This window comes from Volvox carteri (genome assembly GCF_000143455.1).
Source record: "Volvox carteri f. nagariensis unplaced genomic scaffold VOLCAscaffold_3, whole genome shotgun sequence".
NCBI lineage: Eukaryota > Viridiplantae > Chlorophyta > Chlorophyceae > Chlamydomonadales > Volvocaceae > Volvox > Volvox carteri.
In genome coordinates this window covers 2,441,108-2,454,373 of record NW_003307546.1, presented here as the reverse complement: position 1 = coordinate 2,454,373, position 13,266 = coordinate 2,441,108, and the positions used below count along the sequence as shown (strand labels likewise).

Genomic DNA, 13,266 nt, shown 5'->3' with positions numbered 1-13,266 from the left:
TTTCCATGTGTGTGCTAACATTAGAAGCACGCACGGGATAAGGCGGTGGCTCACACAGGAGGCCCAGAAGAGTTGGCCCACCATTACCGCACTGAACTTCATTGGGTTCAGTGGCACCCTCCAGTGTGCCATCTCGGCCAGGAACTTATGTCTGCTCCCTGAGTCGCATGCGGGTTTGCCATCGCAGCTCATCACGCCGGTTGGCGGTCGGCGCCTCTGTGGCAGCGCCCAGCTCTTTCTTGGTTCGTGCGCGCGTCTCACGCAGCATACGCTGCCTCTCCGCTTCCTCCGCTGCGTGGAGGCTGGCGAAGTGGCTGTGGAAGTTGATGGGCTTTCGACTGGTGCCTCGGCTGGTCCCACCGGCCTGCTTTAGGAACCTGCATAATATGCAATGCTTAGCTTTAGACCAACGACTGTAGCCATAATCATAAGTTTGTAATTTGGGAGGATGTGTGGACCGTTGAGTGCAGCTCATGTTGCTGAAGGACAGGCTCTATAGAGATGCAGAATGAGCAGGGAAGCATGAATATGGCAGGAACATGGACGGTGCAGTTGCGAGCTGCTCGCTATCCTGTGCATGATACAACCTATGTCTTGGCGCACGCCAATATGCGTTCATCGGTCCTGGAGCCCCCGGTCCGCACCTATTCTGGCTCCATTCCTGCTGCAGCTGCTGGTAGCGCTGCACACGGTCGACCTTCTTCGCCCCCCGCTTGGATCCAATGGAACACCGACTGGTTGCACGGCTTGCAAAGCTGCGAGTGCTTTCCTGTACACAGAAGCACAGAAGCCGTGTGCACGTGGGCAATCGCGTGATGGCATAGCAGCGTAGGAGTGAAGGTTTTAGATTTCGGAATCCACTTCCCCGGTTATTCGAGCTTGATGCCCGGTTATTCGAGAGGACGGTCACAGAACAAGCAAAGAAGAGCACGACCAAGGGAAACAAATTCTCCCATGAATCCTCGTAGAGCCATCGCTCGCTGACAACCTTCGTCAAATAGATGCCGGAAGTGCATAGCAACGATGTTACAGTGCGACAGAGTCGGGCTTGCAAACTGTTCTCACCTGGGGACTCAGCTGGCCCTGCGCAAGCAACGCATCTGCGAGGCGGGCGTCCACCGGACCTTCAACGCCTGCCAGCCACGCCGGGTAAGGATTTTGTGCGCTCTTTCCAGGTGCACCCGTCCTGCCGCCTGGCGGCAGCCACCCCAGGTCCTCCATGGAGGCCGCATGCGCCGTGTGTTCCTTGTCAGGATCGGAAAACGCGACATCACCCTCGTCATCGTCGTCCTCCTTAACGCGCCTGTGGCGCAGCCTGTGAACATGAAGGTGCCGGCTGCGTGAACGTGGGGCTGACGAGGACATCATTGCAAACCTGCCCCGCAAGGACAACTTCCATGGAAAGGAACAGGTTCCCCGTCGAGAAGGGACTGCAACAAATTTTCCTAACTGTACTCACGTATGTGTGTCCCGATCGAAGGGCATCACAAGGGTTGGGCCATTAGGTTTACGGTGCTGGTCCTTTGCAGCCGTGGCGCTGCCAGGCCGTTGTACTCCCGATGATGAGAGCCGCCCTGCAGCCTCCAAGTCCTTCCGGCCGAGCTTGCCGCCAATCTCCTGTTAACCACGTTGCAAGGCAGCGTTGAGGTTACAGACGGCTGCTCCATATATACTTTGCTGCGTAGACATTGAATTTCGTCCTGCCAGGAGTGAAGCGGCGCATACAACTTCCCCAACAAGGAACAACAGTCGTATCCCTGTGGCGATTACCGGTTGACCCAATGGACATAGTACACATAGCGCATGCATACGCCCACAGACGCACCAACGGACGGCGACTTACTTCCAAATGTGATAGCCTGCTTGTGCAGCCGACCGGTTCATTCAAGGTAACACGTCCTAGGCGATCCGTAAGATCGCTGGGACCGCGACCTGATCGGGCCAAGCTGCGAACGTCTACTCCAGCTGACGAGCGTCCAGCGGTCTGACGAAACACAGAAGTCGCCTCAGCCCGGTACCGGCTGGAACCATGTGTTGCGGAGGTGCGGCCACTGGCTGATGTGGGTTTGTCTGCCCCCGGTGCGCGGGGCAGGCATGAGACGCCAGGCTCAACCGTGATATCGTCCTCGTCGCTGTCATGGTCATAACAGTCGTCACTGTAGTCGCTGCTCGCCGCGCCAGGTCTAAAGTCCTCGCCTATGCCACGCTCCTGATTATGTACCGCGCGTGTAACGGGTGGCATGGTAGTGGCAAGCTTCCCATGCTCCAATGCCACGCATGCGCCATTTGCAGGGCTTGTATATCCGTAGCTGAAGCCCTGGGTTGATACGCCTTGTGCTGGAACTCCCGTGGCTAAACCTGCGGTTAGCTGTTGAGGCTGCTGTCTGCCCTGGAAATTATCAAGGATGCTGCCTGTTCGAGGGAGCCCTGGGTTGTCGTGGTTATGTCCGCCTGCAAAACTTTGGAAGGTTGAGGGTTATAGTAAACACCGCAGTTTTCCGTTTACAACGTCATACCGTTCGCTTTAGTTAGGCCTTCCAGCGGATCCTGTGCGCCTTCGTGTTCTCCTGGCTTGACATTGAAGTCAATTTTCATCTCCTTCAGGATGGCCACAACCTGTTCATCAGGCAGATCATGGCCCAGCAGCTTAAGCTGTTCTTTGAGCGCTTTAAGGTCAATCATGAGCCGTCTTTAACGTCAACAAGAATACCAAAGCGCAAAGAGTCAAACTGCAAAATCTGTCTATCAAAGCAGCTGTGGACCACAACGCCAACGAAAAACTGTAGGTGTTGCTTTAGATGCGGAGCAATATAAAACTTTGAGTTCTGATGAAGGAAGCGGCAGCGGGCCAGGGGGCTCAGCACGAGCCAGATCCGGAACTCATGACACGGCCTCCCGAACGCGATGTACCCATCAACACAACTTATCGCTTAGTGCAAATATATAATGATCGTTGTTACTGAATAACATAATTTTGCACCTGGACGTTCGTTCGACCCTCTCGTTGGCACTTATGCTTAGAGTACCATACTCTGCTCTTACGAAGCGGTTAATCTATCCCTAGCTGGCCAGTCAGATACCCTGCCTGCACATAATATTAGGTAGCCACTATCAATGCAAGCCTTCTTAATATGTTTTAAGCCGGTTCTACCTTGCGCCTTCATGTGCTTGTAACGTAGTTTATGGTATCACATTTAATATTATGAAATGTGCAATTGTACCACTCTAAGAGAGAGCGCTCCGTGAGCTTGGGGGCAAATGTCGCGCGGCGGAGTGCTTACAGCGACATGCCTCGAGGGCGCAGGCCCCGAGGAGGATGTGCTTCCGTAAGTCATACTGCTGAAGCGGTTCGTAGTAGCAATGCCCGACCTCGTCTCCGACCCCATGCGTACATTTCAGGTCACTTCATCATGACCTACAATGGCAGCGGAATGATATGCGCATCTTCGCGCATGCAGCCGCTGAGACTCAGGTGGCGATTAAGGATGCTCTAGCAAGCAAGTTCGCGGGCACCAGGTCGGGAACAGACACAATCACTCAAAGCGCGAATGACCCAGGCTTCCTAGAGGTGAGCCTGAACTTAGTCAACTAAAGGGGAATAAGCAGAGCCAAACATGGGAAGGAGGCTCTTGCTGAAGGGTTTTGGCAAACGCGCATCCTCCTGAGGCAACGCCAGCTGAACCGATGCAACTTGGGGTACACCCCATGACACGATCCTCTGCAGCCACGCCTATCACCGCCCGTCCAGCTCGTTACCCGGGTCCCTGTTCCAAAGCCGCCACGATCAATTTGCTTGAGCTATGGCAGGGCCCCGTATGGAGGCATTGAACCCAGCTGTGGTGACGAAAGCTACCAGGCCAACCAGTGCCTAAATGTGCCTAAGGATGTATAGCTGTCACGCTACCCATTTCCTCACCACGGCGTCCTCGTAGGGTTAAGGGGTATGCAGCCAGCTAAAGGCCAGTGGCCTGCTGACTCAGGCTGTGCGTGTCAGAAGTGCCAGACATTCTGTTGTTGGCCCGGCAGGCCTAGCACTGGGTTAGCGCCTGGCACGGCCATTTTGTAGACCTTTGCCTGCGGTACTGGTGACCAGGAGCCACGGCGGCAGCGGCTTTGGCAGCGGTCGCAGCAGCCCTCACTTGCAACCCTGGCTGGTATTCCACAGGGAGGCCATTCCTCAAGGAGTGCTGATGCAGAGCACCCTTGCCAGATGCCCAAGCCCTCTCTTTCGCGGCAATACGCTCACCTTGTTTCATGTTGTAATCGTACTCTGGCATGGACCTGAGCATCAAAGCCAGTGACAGGCCGCCTCGCCGTCCAGTTCTCTTTCGCCTGGCCAGCCGCGCAGCGACCCAATCCTTCGCGGCGCCTACAGCGCACTGGTCCCGAAACGCTTTGGATGACACAAAATGGGCAGTCACGTTTCCGCCGCTCAACGGGCCTTTTAGCACCTGCCCCACCTAGCCTCTGCTTGCACATGCATACCAGAACCCTTCATCCGGTCCTCAACACCCTTCGTGACCAAGCGTGCAGGAGCAATGAGCGCGCCACTCGGCCGCTGCTTATCTTGCCACTTAAAGCTCTGCAATCTTGGGGCTACTTAAGTCGCGCCCGTGGCCGCTGCGGCACACGCAGAGCTTGGATCCATTTCCAGTCTAGAGCATTATAGTCAAAGCCAATCTAGTGCATTCCAGTCGAAGCCAGCTGAGGACATCTACCTATCCGCCATCTGCCTGCTCACCGTGGGCCTGGCTCACTTCCTCCTTCCCATGGGGACTCGGTGCTCCCTTCCTCCCTTTCACCTGCCGATCCTCGTCTGAGTTAATGCTGTGGAACCTCCACATCTCCCTCCTACCTCCTCGCCTACATAGCCACGCACGCACGTACCTACCCGGATGCTCACTTTGTTACCCACCTAAGCCATTCCCTCCCTCCCTCGCCCGTAAATGGTGTTGCCTCCCGCAGGTGTTTCCCCGTGTGGCCAGCCGGCCTCCAAAGCTGCTCCAGGAGCTGGAAGCCATCCTGGTGGACCGGCTGAGGGCGAATGACAAGGCGGCTAGTGTGGGCCCTTTGGGTTGCGCCCGGGATAGAGACCCGAAGCTGTCAGCCAACCTGTCGCTTGACGGCCACCGCCAGGTCGGTGGCTGGGCTCGGGGAGGGGAGGGGGCCCATTTGGGGCCCGGGGGCCCGGGCCGGACCTGTCCCTGGGAAGAAAGGAGTCAAGCCGTCATAAGAACCCTCTACTTTGCCCTCTTGCCCCTGCTGCGGCAGGTCCTGGCGGCGTTTGTGACAGGATTCTCCACTTACGCCCCGCTACTGAGCCGGATACAGGCAGAGTTTGATCGGGCGCTGAACGAAGGAGTACGCAGCGCACAGGTACGTGAGCCATCTGACACCTGGAAACCGTCCCGGCTAGATGCCGATTGGAATGAAGCGTAGTCTAAAGACGGAGAGAGGGGGCAGGGACGAACCACGATAATTGGGGGCCAATAGAGAGGGACACGCATTGTGTGTGTTATTCATTCCATCCCATGGCCTTTCCTTAAGGCTGGTAACATGTGGTAAGAAAACGTTTTTTGCCTGGCAACACACGCGCCATGCCCACGCCCCGCTGTACGCCGTACAGGAGAATGTGGAGATGCGGTTCGCTATGGCACGCAACGAGCTGGCCCGGGAGAAAGCCACTGCGGAGGTCCGCGGCCAAGTGCTGGCAGGTGGGTTGCCTCCGGGGGAAGCAAAGCTACACAGGACATTGGCAGATGAAGCTGTAGGTATTACAAATGTACAGCAAGAGCAGAGACACCCCGGGTATTGACTCTGCATGCTGTTCCCGTGTCGCCTGCTCCGTCCCTCACATGTTGCCCTCGTGTATCGCTGAGTAATGGCCCCTACGTCCGCGTTTCCTCTCACTGCTCAGCTTCTTGGGTTGCGGCCCGGTGCCGAGCTCATTCTCATTTTTCCTCCCTCTCGGCTTTGATGTTGCGCCGCGCGCTATGGGCCCCTGCTCACTCTGTTCCAGTCCACCCCCGCTTCGTAATTCACGTCCAATTTTCCAATCTTGTCTCCTGTGTCTCACTTACGCTTGCAGAGGACCTGTCCTTTCGTGCGGTAGCCCTGTCGCGGCTTCAGGAGCTCCGAGACCGTGCGGCACGGGCAGAGAAGAAGAAGCTGACTGCGGAGAAGGACTTGCGGGAGGCGCTGTAAGTCGGTCGGGGGCTCCCTCGAGGGACGTGAGGAATATGGACGGGACAGGAACGTTGGCGAGGGTCCAGGATGACGCTTCCATCGGCTGTTGCGTTGCGGGTGAGGGCAGAAGGCTTCAGCGCATTGGCAAGGACGCGTCGTTCCGTCCAGCTGCGCGGGACGCCACTCGCCGCATACGGGCGCCGGCCGCTATGTGACATCAACGCCGCCATCGCCGTTGCTTCTCACCTGGCTTTTGCGCTTGGCCGGCGCAGGCGTCTCAACCCTTGCCCAGTCCGTTCCGCGTGTTCTCTTATCTGGGTCGTTTCGGATCTTTTTAGTAAACCACTCTCGCTTCCTGCCCTACGATGACTCTCGTGCCCTGTCCCCGCTTTCCTCCCCTGCGGGCGAAAAATCCCCTGCTTGTACCTTCCTTTCTGCTCCTTCAATATGGATGTACTCCTCCTTTCCACACTTCTTCCTTCCCTGCTTTCCCTTCGCAGTGGCGAGCAGGCCCGCATGCGCAGTCTTGTAGAGCAGCTCCGAGCATCAAATGCCAAGCTTGTGGACTTGCTGGCGGAGGAGGAGCGCTGGACTACCAAGCCGCTGAGCGGGCAGATAAAGTCACTCAAGATCGGGCCGCTCACAAAAGAGGTACGACGTATGCTGGTAGGACTGTTCCAGGACGATAACACCTCGGCGATGTATTCAGAATGGTCTCCTACTAGCATTTCGAAAAAACATGCCGAAAAAATTTACTTCTCCACACACACACACACACACACACACACACACTCACGCACAATGATGCGGACGCAGCTGGGCAACGGCGTTTTTTCCATGCAACTGTTTTTTCTATGCCTAATACCACCTCTCCGGTGCTTTACTGTATCCCTCTGCACATTTTTTTTGGAGCCCAGCACCCAACCTGCCGCAACTAAGTCCCATCCCGCGCGTTTCCTTGGCCCCACCATCACCGTTATCTGGTGCACCCGGCTGTGCCTCCGCTTCCCCTCCTCCAGGACGAGGCCTTTCTAGAGCAAGAGCTGGGCGCATCTAGGCTGTACGGCCCTGTGAATAAAACCCATTGATGCTGTACAACATTTTTCCACCCTACACGTACCGCTATCCCCTCACCCAAATATCTGCCAACCACCAATCACACACTACCAAACTGTCAACTACCGGTTGTCAACGGCCTACTGTCAACCGCCTACTACCGAAATTGCCCATCCAGGATGATGCTTTTCAAAGCAAGGTCTGGGTGCATCTAGAACGTTCCGGCTCATCAGTAAAACACATTGATGCCGTACAACGGTATACACCCCTATCCCCACCTCTTATCCCCACCCACTTAACCATCCGCCAACGACAATTGTAACTATCAGCTTTCAACTCCTGGTTGGTCAACTGCCTACTGTCAACCACCAACCATCGAAATTTCCCCTTCAGGACGAGGCCTTCCTAGAGCAGGAGCTGGGTGGCATGGAGCTCACGCCCACCGCCAGCTCCGGGCTTATGCATAATGGGCTGTCGGCCTTCTCCTCCAGGGCCGCACGGAGCGCTGTATCCTCGGGGAGGCCATCGCAGGCGGGGAACGCGTCGCGGGCAGCGGTGGCAACCCCGCCGACGATGACGCAACAGCTCCGACCGACATCGGCTGCAAGCGCTGCACCGTCGACGCCGGCGGGACGCGCGGCTGCCGGCGGTGGCGGCGGTAACACAGCTGGTAATGCCAGTAATACGCGGATGGGCCCCGGCTCTCGGCGGGGTTCAGCGACGGTGGAGGTGGGCGAGCCATCGCTGCATGCGACAGAAGAGGTATCGGAACAAGGGGTAGGCGGATGAGGGGCGAACAGATTACGATGGAAGATGATACGTCTCCCATCGTCATCAAATGGGATGCGGATCCGCCAGCGCTTTTAATCTCAGGGTTGAGGAGTTGAGGACGAGTGCATGACGTCATCGACGCTGCATCAGTTTCAGTGGCAGCTTGCGCACGTGTATATTCACTTGCGCAGGCCTATGTAAGGCGTATGTAATTTTACGGGATTGCGCCGTCAGAGGACGGACGAGCAAACCATTGGCGACGGTGGAGAGCAGCTGCCAACTGAGAGCCAGCAGAATGGTGTCGTATAGCAAGGCGACTGTTATGCCGGCGATGTGGTTCCCAAATTAGCGCGCACCAAGTTGCGGGAGTTGGGCTACACGACTCAGGATGCATGGCAAGGAGTAGTTCAGCTGTGGTTCGCACCTCACTCGAACGGTGCATGCCCAAGGCAGGCAGTACGGGTAGCGGGCGTAACCGTGGCTAATGGTCTGTTTAGCAGGGGCCTTGAAGGAAGGGCCCCATGTAGAATGACATAGAAAGGGAAGGATGCTAGAAACTATCTGGGCAGGTGAGTGTCTTATGCGGCGAGTGTGGGAACATTGGGCAAAGCGAAGAGTTTTGTGTGAAATTTACATGATAAGAGCGCAGAACTGGAATTTATGGGTTATGGCCGGTGGGCGTGAGGTAAAAGGGAGAGTTGTGGGGTCCTTTTTGGCCAGCCTATTTGCATGTATGACAGGCATGGCATATTTCGTAGGTGCACGATGGCCACTTTGCATGTTCTTTGTTGGGAAGTGGCTGGGGCGGGTTTGTACTCGACCTTACCAGAAGATCAGCCATATCACTAACCCATCTCTTTACGGGGCAAGGTTCGGCGCTTTTCCCTTCTGTACTCGGGTGCATACACTGGGGGACAATGTGGCACCGGAAAGCCGTTTAGCTATGAGGTTTGGCTTTACCGAAACGTATAGCTGCATGCATGGCGGCTGGTGGTGGTTTTGCGGTGCATACGCTGTATGCGAGGGAATGCATGGGGAAAACTCCCCTAGCTGTGACACCTATTACATCCTATTGGTTGTTTACGATTCCAAGGGCTGAGCCCTTCGCTGCACCGTGTGGTACATGACGTCCGTTAGCTGACGCGAGGGCTTTCATAGAGTAAAGGTGCTGCGAAGGTGGGCGGGCTCTGTAAGGCTTGGAGGGCTTTACGTTTTCCACAGCGCGCCCTTGGTTTCGATTCTTATAATTGTATCCACGTGGACGAATCTTCGTGGCGACTAGGTTGACTAAATCAAATGCGTAGCATGGCCAACTGCCAGGCTTGCCGGGAAGCCACACCGTAAAGCTTATTTGCATGGTATAGCCGTAGGGTCTATATGTCTAGGGCCATAACATAATTGCGTAGAGAAAATTCCTGTCCTAATTAGTCGCACATGTCGACAGTACCGAAAGGCCGGGCAGGCAGCCCGGATCAAAGGCCCTGTACGAAAACAAGTTACTGCAAAGCATGGAAAAGAATCGTCATGTAATAAGACAGTTGCGACATTGTATATGGTGACGTACTCCGAAATGTACTGCCGCCGTAACGAATAGCAACATGCAGCTGTTGGGCCCGCACGCTGAAGCTATTTAACAAACAGCCGCACTCACCACGGCTGCAGCTGGGCTTGATTTACATCCATCGCCTCGGTTGCAGGGCGCTACGATTGAGTCTGTCTGCTTCGGCCATGGACTAAAACAACCTCGGACATTCACGTGCGCAACTCTCGTCCGCCTGAGACGTTCAGGACAAGGTGGAATCTTCGACTACCACTACACTCCACTTCCTTGCCCCACTCCTAAAATCAGAGACCCGCAGTATGCTCAACCCCACCACCGCTACCACCGCCGCGTCGCATATTCATCGCACTTTCCGCCTGCCTTTAAAGCCCGGTGCGCTGCGCCAGTCGAACGGCAAGGCCGTCCCCCTGGCTGCGCAATCCCAAAGGGCTGCACATTCTGCACTTGCCAGCTCTACCTTTTCCCAGCAGTCCCTCCACCTCCACACTCAGAGCGCACACAGCTCGGTCCATACCCGGGAGGCGGCTGGGCGGCAGCGAGCAGCAGCCAAGGTGATGGCGACGGCTGCAGCAGGTCATTCGGAGGCTGCTGTCGACCAGGCGGCAGCATGTGAACCGGGCTGGTCCGACCTGGATGTGGCGGTGGTGGGCGGGGGGCCCGCGGGACTATCTGTGGCACTGGCTTTGCTGCAAGTGCTGCCAGAGCTACGAATCAAGGTGCGAGTCACAACAAAACCCTCCATCACAACAGGGGTGACAGCGGTCCCGACGAACCCCTCTAACGGCTGCGGCTACATTCCTACCCACGTACCATCGGGTGTATGTGGACGTAACACAACCCAATACGGTCACTCTTGTGCTCATGTACTCTCATCACCAGCACCCACATCACTCATCACCGTCACCCAGCGCAGGTATTTGAGGCGAGCCCCGCATACACGCAGCAAGGCGCAGGTGTGGGCCTGTTCGCTAATGGCAGCCGGGCACTGCAGGCCATAGACCCCACTGCACTTGTCAGGTGCGGGGCGGGCGACGTGTACGGCACGCTGTACGGCATGGGCCACCCTGAAACCCTGGTCCATTATGCCATGGAGTCCCGTCTGCCGGGACTTCCTTTTGCCCTGGAATGATGTTTTCAGCAAATTATCCTGATTTTGTCATTCCGCATGTGGTATTCATGGCAAGGAGGTGTGCGGCTATCGAGCAAACCGAGAGAGTGTAGGTGTGGGGGATCCATTGAATCATACAAGGAGCGACTCCTTCTCCGTGACGAGTGCTTACCACTGCCACCAACACTACCATCGCCGTCACTACCAGCGCACTCAGCACCACAAGCGCCTTTCCATTACTACCCAGTCATCTGCAAAGGCCACCTCATCTCCCCGGGACGGTGTCTCCGCCACTGCCACAACAGTTCCATTTGGTTACATTCGGGCCATGGCTTTCCGGATTTCCTAATCAGGCTCCTCCTGGGCTGCGGCCGCATGCAGGCTCATTGGGGACGCCGCCTTCCTGTCGGCCAGCTACCAGTACAGCTACACGACCGGCGAGCGGATGCCGTGGCGAGAGGCTATCAAGCACCTGGAGCGGCTCGATCAGGATGGCTGGACGCCCGCCTTGCTTCCCTGGAGCTCCCTGCGCACCGCCTTGTACGCGTCACTGCCCGTAGAGGGTGAGCTGGGTACGGAACTCTGAAACGGAAGCACAGAAAAAGGGAAGAAGGGTCAAATGTTTAGAATGTTTAGTGCGTGTTTGTGGCTGCTTGGGCCCTACGTATGTGCGTGCGAGGTCCATGTTGTTCAGTTGGCAGTGGTGGGGTCTGCCCCTCCACTTAGGAGGGGGGGTCTACTGCCTCCAAGACCGCTGAAGCAGCAGCCGCACCGCTATCACCACCATTATCACCATCATCACCATCACCATCACCATTACCACCGCCAGCGGAGGCAGAGGCAGCGGCAGCCGCAGCGGCGGCTGTTCGGTTCCTCTGCTCCAGGAGCACCGGACAGCTCCCCAGATGCCCTCCTCCGCAAAGGTGTGCGCGGGTCCTATTGGAGACGGAGCTCTTCACCTTTCCACCCCCCGCCGTGTCAGACCAGGTTAGGTTGCGTCTGTCTGGTCATGTGCGATAGCGACGAAGTTGACCCGCGGGTCGTTTAGTTTTCCAAATCGATCTGCCGCCAAACACTGCAGGTGTTGTGGAGTTCGGCTGCAAAGTTGTGGGCTGCAGGGAGCCCGAGGCACTGGTGGAGCCTGAGGGGCAACCACGGGAGCGTCCAGCGGAGCTGTCAGCCGCCACTGCCACTGCCAATGCTGATGGCGGCTCACCTTCGTCCATCGGGAGCTGGTACACGCTGGAGGTGCAGAGAGACGAGTCCGTCGGCAGTGGCCGGGAGGGTCGGCCAGCGGCATCGGCCGCGGGCGGAGATGCACAGCGCAGCGGCGGCGGGACGCGTATCACGCACGCCAGGGCGCGTTTTGTCATCGCGGCCGACGGCTACTTCAGCCGGATTCGCAGGACCGTAAGTAATTGAGCCTTGTTGGCTCTCTTTTCCCATGCTGCTTGTGCCGTCCTGCTTGTCGCAGCTGTCAAGCCATCCAAAGCCGAGGATGCCAGCCAACAATGAAGCCAAGGATTAGCGGGGCCAGAGCAGTCTACGTAGGGCTCCTAGCAGACCCTCGGGATCCTGGCGGCATCCGTCGGCCCGTTCCTCTGTCCCCGTTGCAGCCCGCAGTGACCATCATGGACTATCACGTACTGTTTGCATAGACCGAGCACTCGAAGCATAAGCGCACAGCTCTACACACGCCGACCTGGGTATGGCCGTGGTGCACATCCGCACAGGTGGTCGGTGCCAACCAAGCCCCAACGTTTCGCGGCTCCGTGCGGTGGCTGGGGAACATCAGCCAGGTGGGTGGTGAGGCGGGCTTGTGGCAGACGGGGGCGGTTGACTATGAGGGGGCTTGAGGCCGGGATGGCCACTTCGCGTGCCCTACCAACCACATGGCCACGAGCCAAACTTACTTCTCAACAGAGTTTTTAGTTTTTTCCCAACCAGGCGTTCACTCGGGGTCCTAACCGCAGTCGGAGCTGGACGCCGGGCGTGTGCCGCTGCCAGCCGCCCTGGAGCCCAGTCGCGACCCAGACGCCCTGATCTGCTTCCACAGCTGGCTGGATGTCTCCCCCGACCAACCCCTTCGGCAGCCGCCGCTGCGCGGACTGATCGTTTATGCCGTACCCGCGAGCCAAACTGCATGTGATGGCGTCCAGGGACAAGACGTACAAGAGGGGGCCGAGCCAGGGGTAGGAGGGAACAACGGGGGAGGACCGTACGGCGAGGCCGCGGTGGGTGCCGACAAGGGCGCTGAAGGGGAGAAAGCTGGCCTGGGGGCAAAGAGGGACGAGGTGCGCCTGGTGTGGAGCTTGTACGCGCCCGTTGAGCGTCTGATCGAGGTGGGGGAGCAGTTCCCTATGCCGCCGGAGCCGGAGCCGGCACCCGAGCAGGTGCCGCCGCTGCCAGTGACGGCAGCGCCGATGCCCGAGCTGTCGCCGGCGGGGCGTGCGTCTTCCGTGGTTGAACGGGTGGGGAAGGAGGAGGAGGAGGAGCAGAGTACCGCAGCCAACAGCACGGGTGGCATAACCGACGGCAGCGTCCAGACGACGAGTTGAGTTCTCGAGTACAATGTGCATCTGAT

The 13,266-nt window shown here is 57.5% G+C and overlaps 2 protein-coding genes across 2 annotated transcripts; one reads left to right on the top strand and one right to left on the bottom strand.

The window, feature by feature from the left end:
- Positions 1 to 145: 145 nt before the first annotated feature.
- On the bottom strand, positions 146 to 2,242 carry VOLCADRAFT_86809 (uncharacterized protein; the record flags this gene model as incomplete). The annotated part of the gene is made up of 5 exons (XM_002946430.1): positions 146 to 413; positions 645 to 769; positions 1,066 to 1,315; positions 1,460 to 1,617; positions 1,844 to 2,242. The coding sequence occupies 5 exons, from the start codon at positions 2,240 to 2,242 to the stop codon at positions 146 to 148; spliced, it is 1,200 nt and encodes a 399-aa protein (XP_002946476.1).
- Positions 2,243 to 3,436: 1,194 nt separating this feature from the next.
- Positions 3,437 to 13,240, top strand: VOLCADRAFT_103061 (uncharacterized protein; the record flags this gene model as incomplete). The annotated part of the gene is made up of 14 exons (XM_002946600.1): positions 3,437 to 3,568; positions 4,966 to 5,136; positions 5,272 to 5,376; positions 5,627 to 5,714; positions 6,089 to 6,200; positions 6,687 to 6,837; positions 7,206 to 7,256; positions 7,636 to 7,971; positions 10,066 to 10,290; positions 10,488 to 10,591; positions 11,064 to 11,245; positions 11,764 to 12,092; positions 12,416 to 12,481; positions 12,656 to 13,240. The coding sequence occupies 14 exons, from the start codon at positions 3,437 to 3,439 to the stop codon at positions 13,238 to 13,240; spliced, it is 2,637 nt and encodes an 878-aa protein (XP_002946646.1).
- Between the last annotated feature and the right edge of the window lie 26 nt (positions 13,241 to 13,266).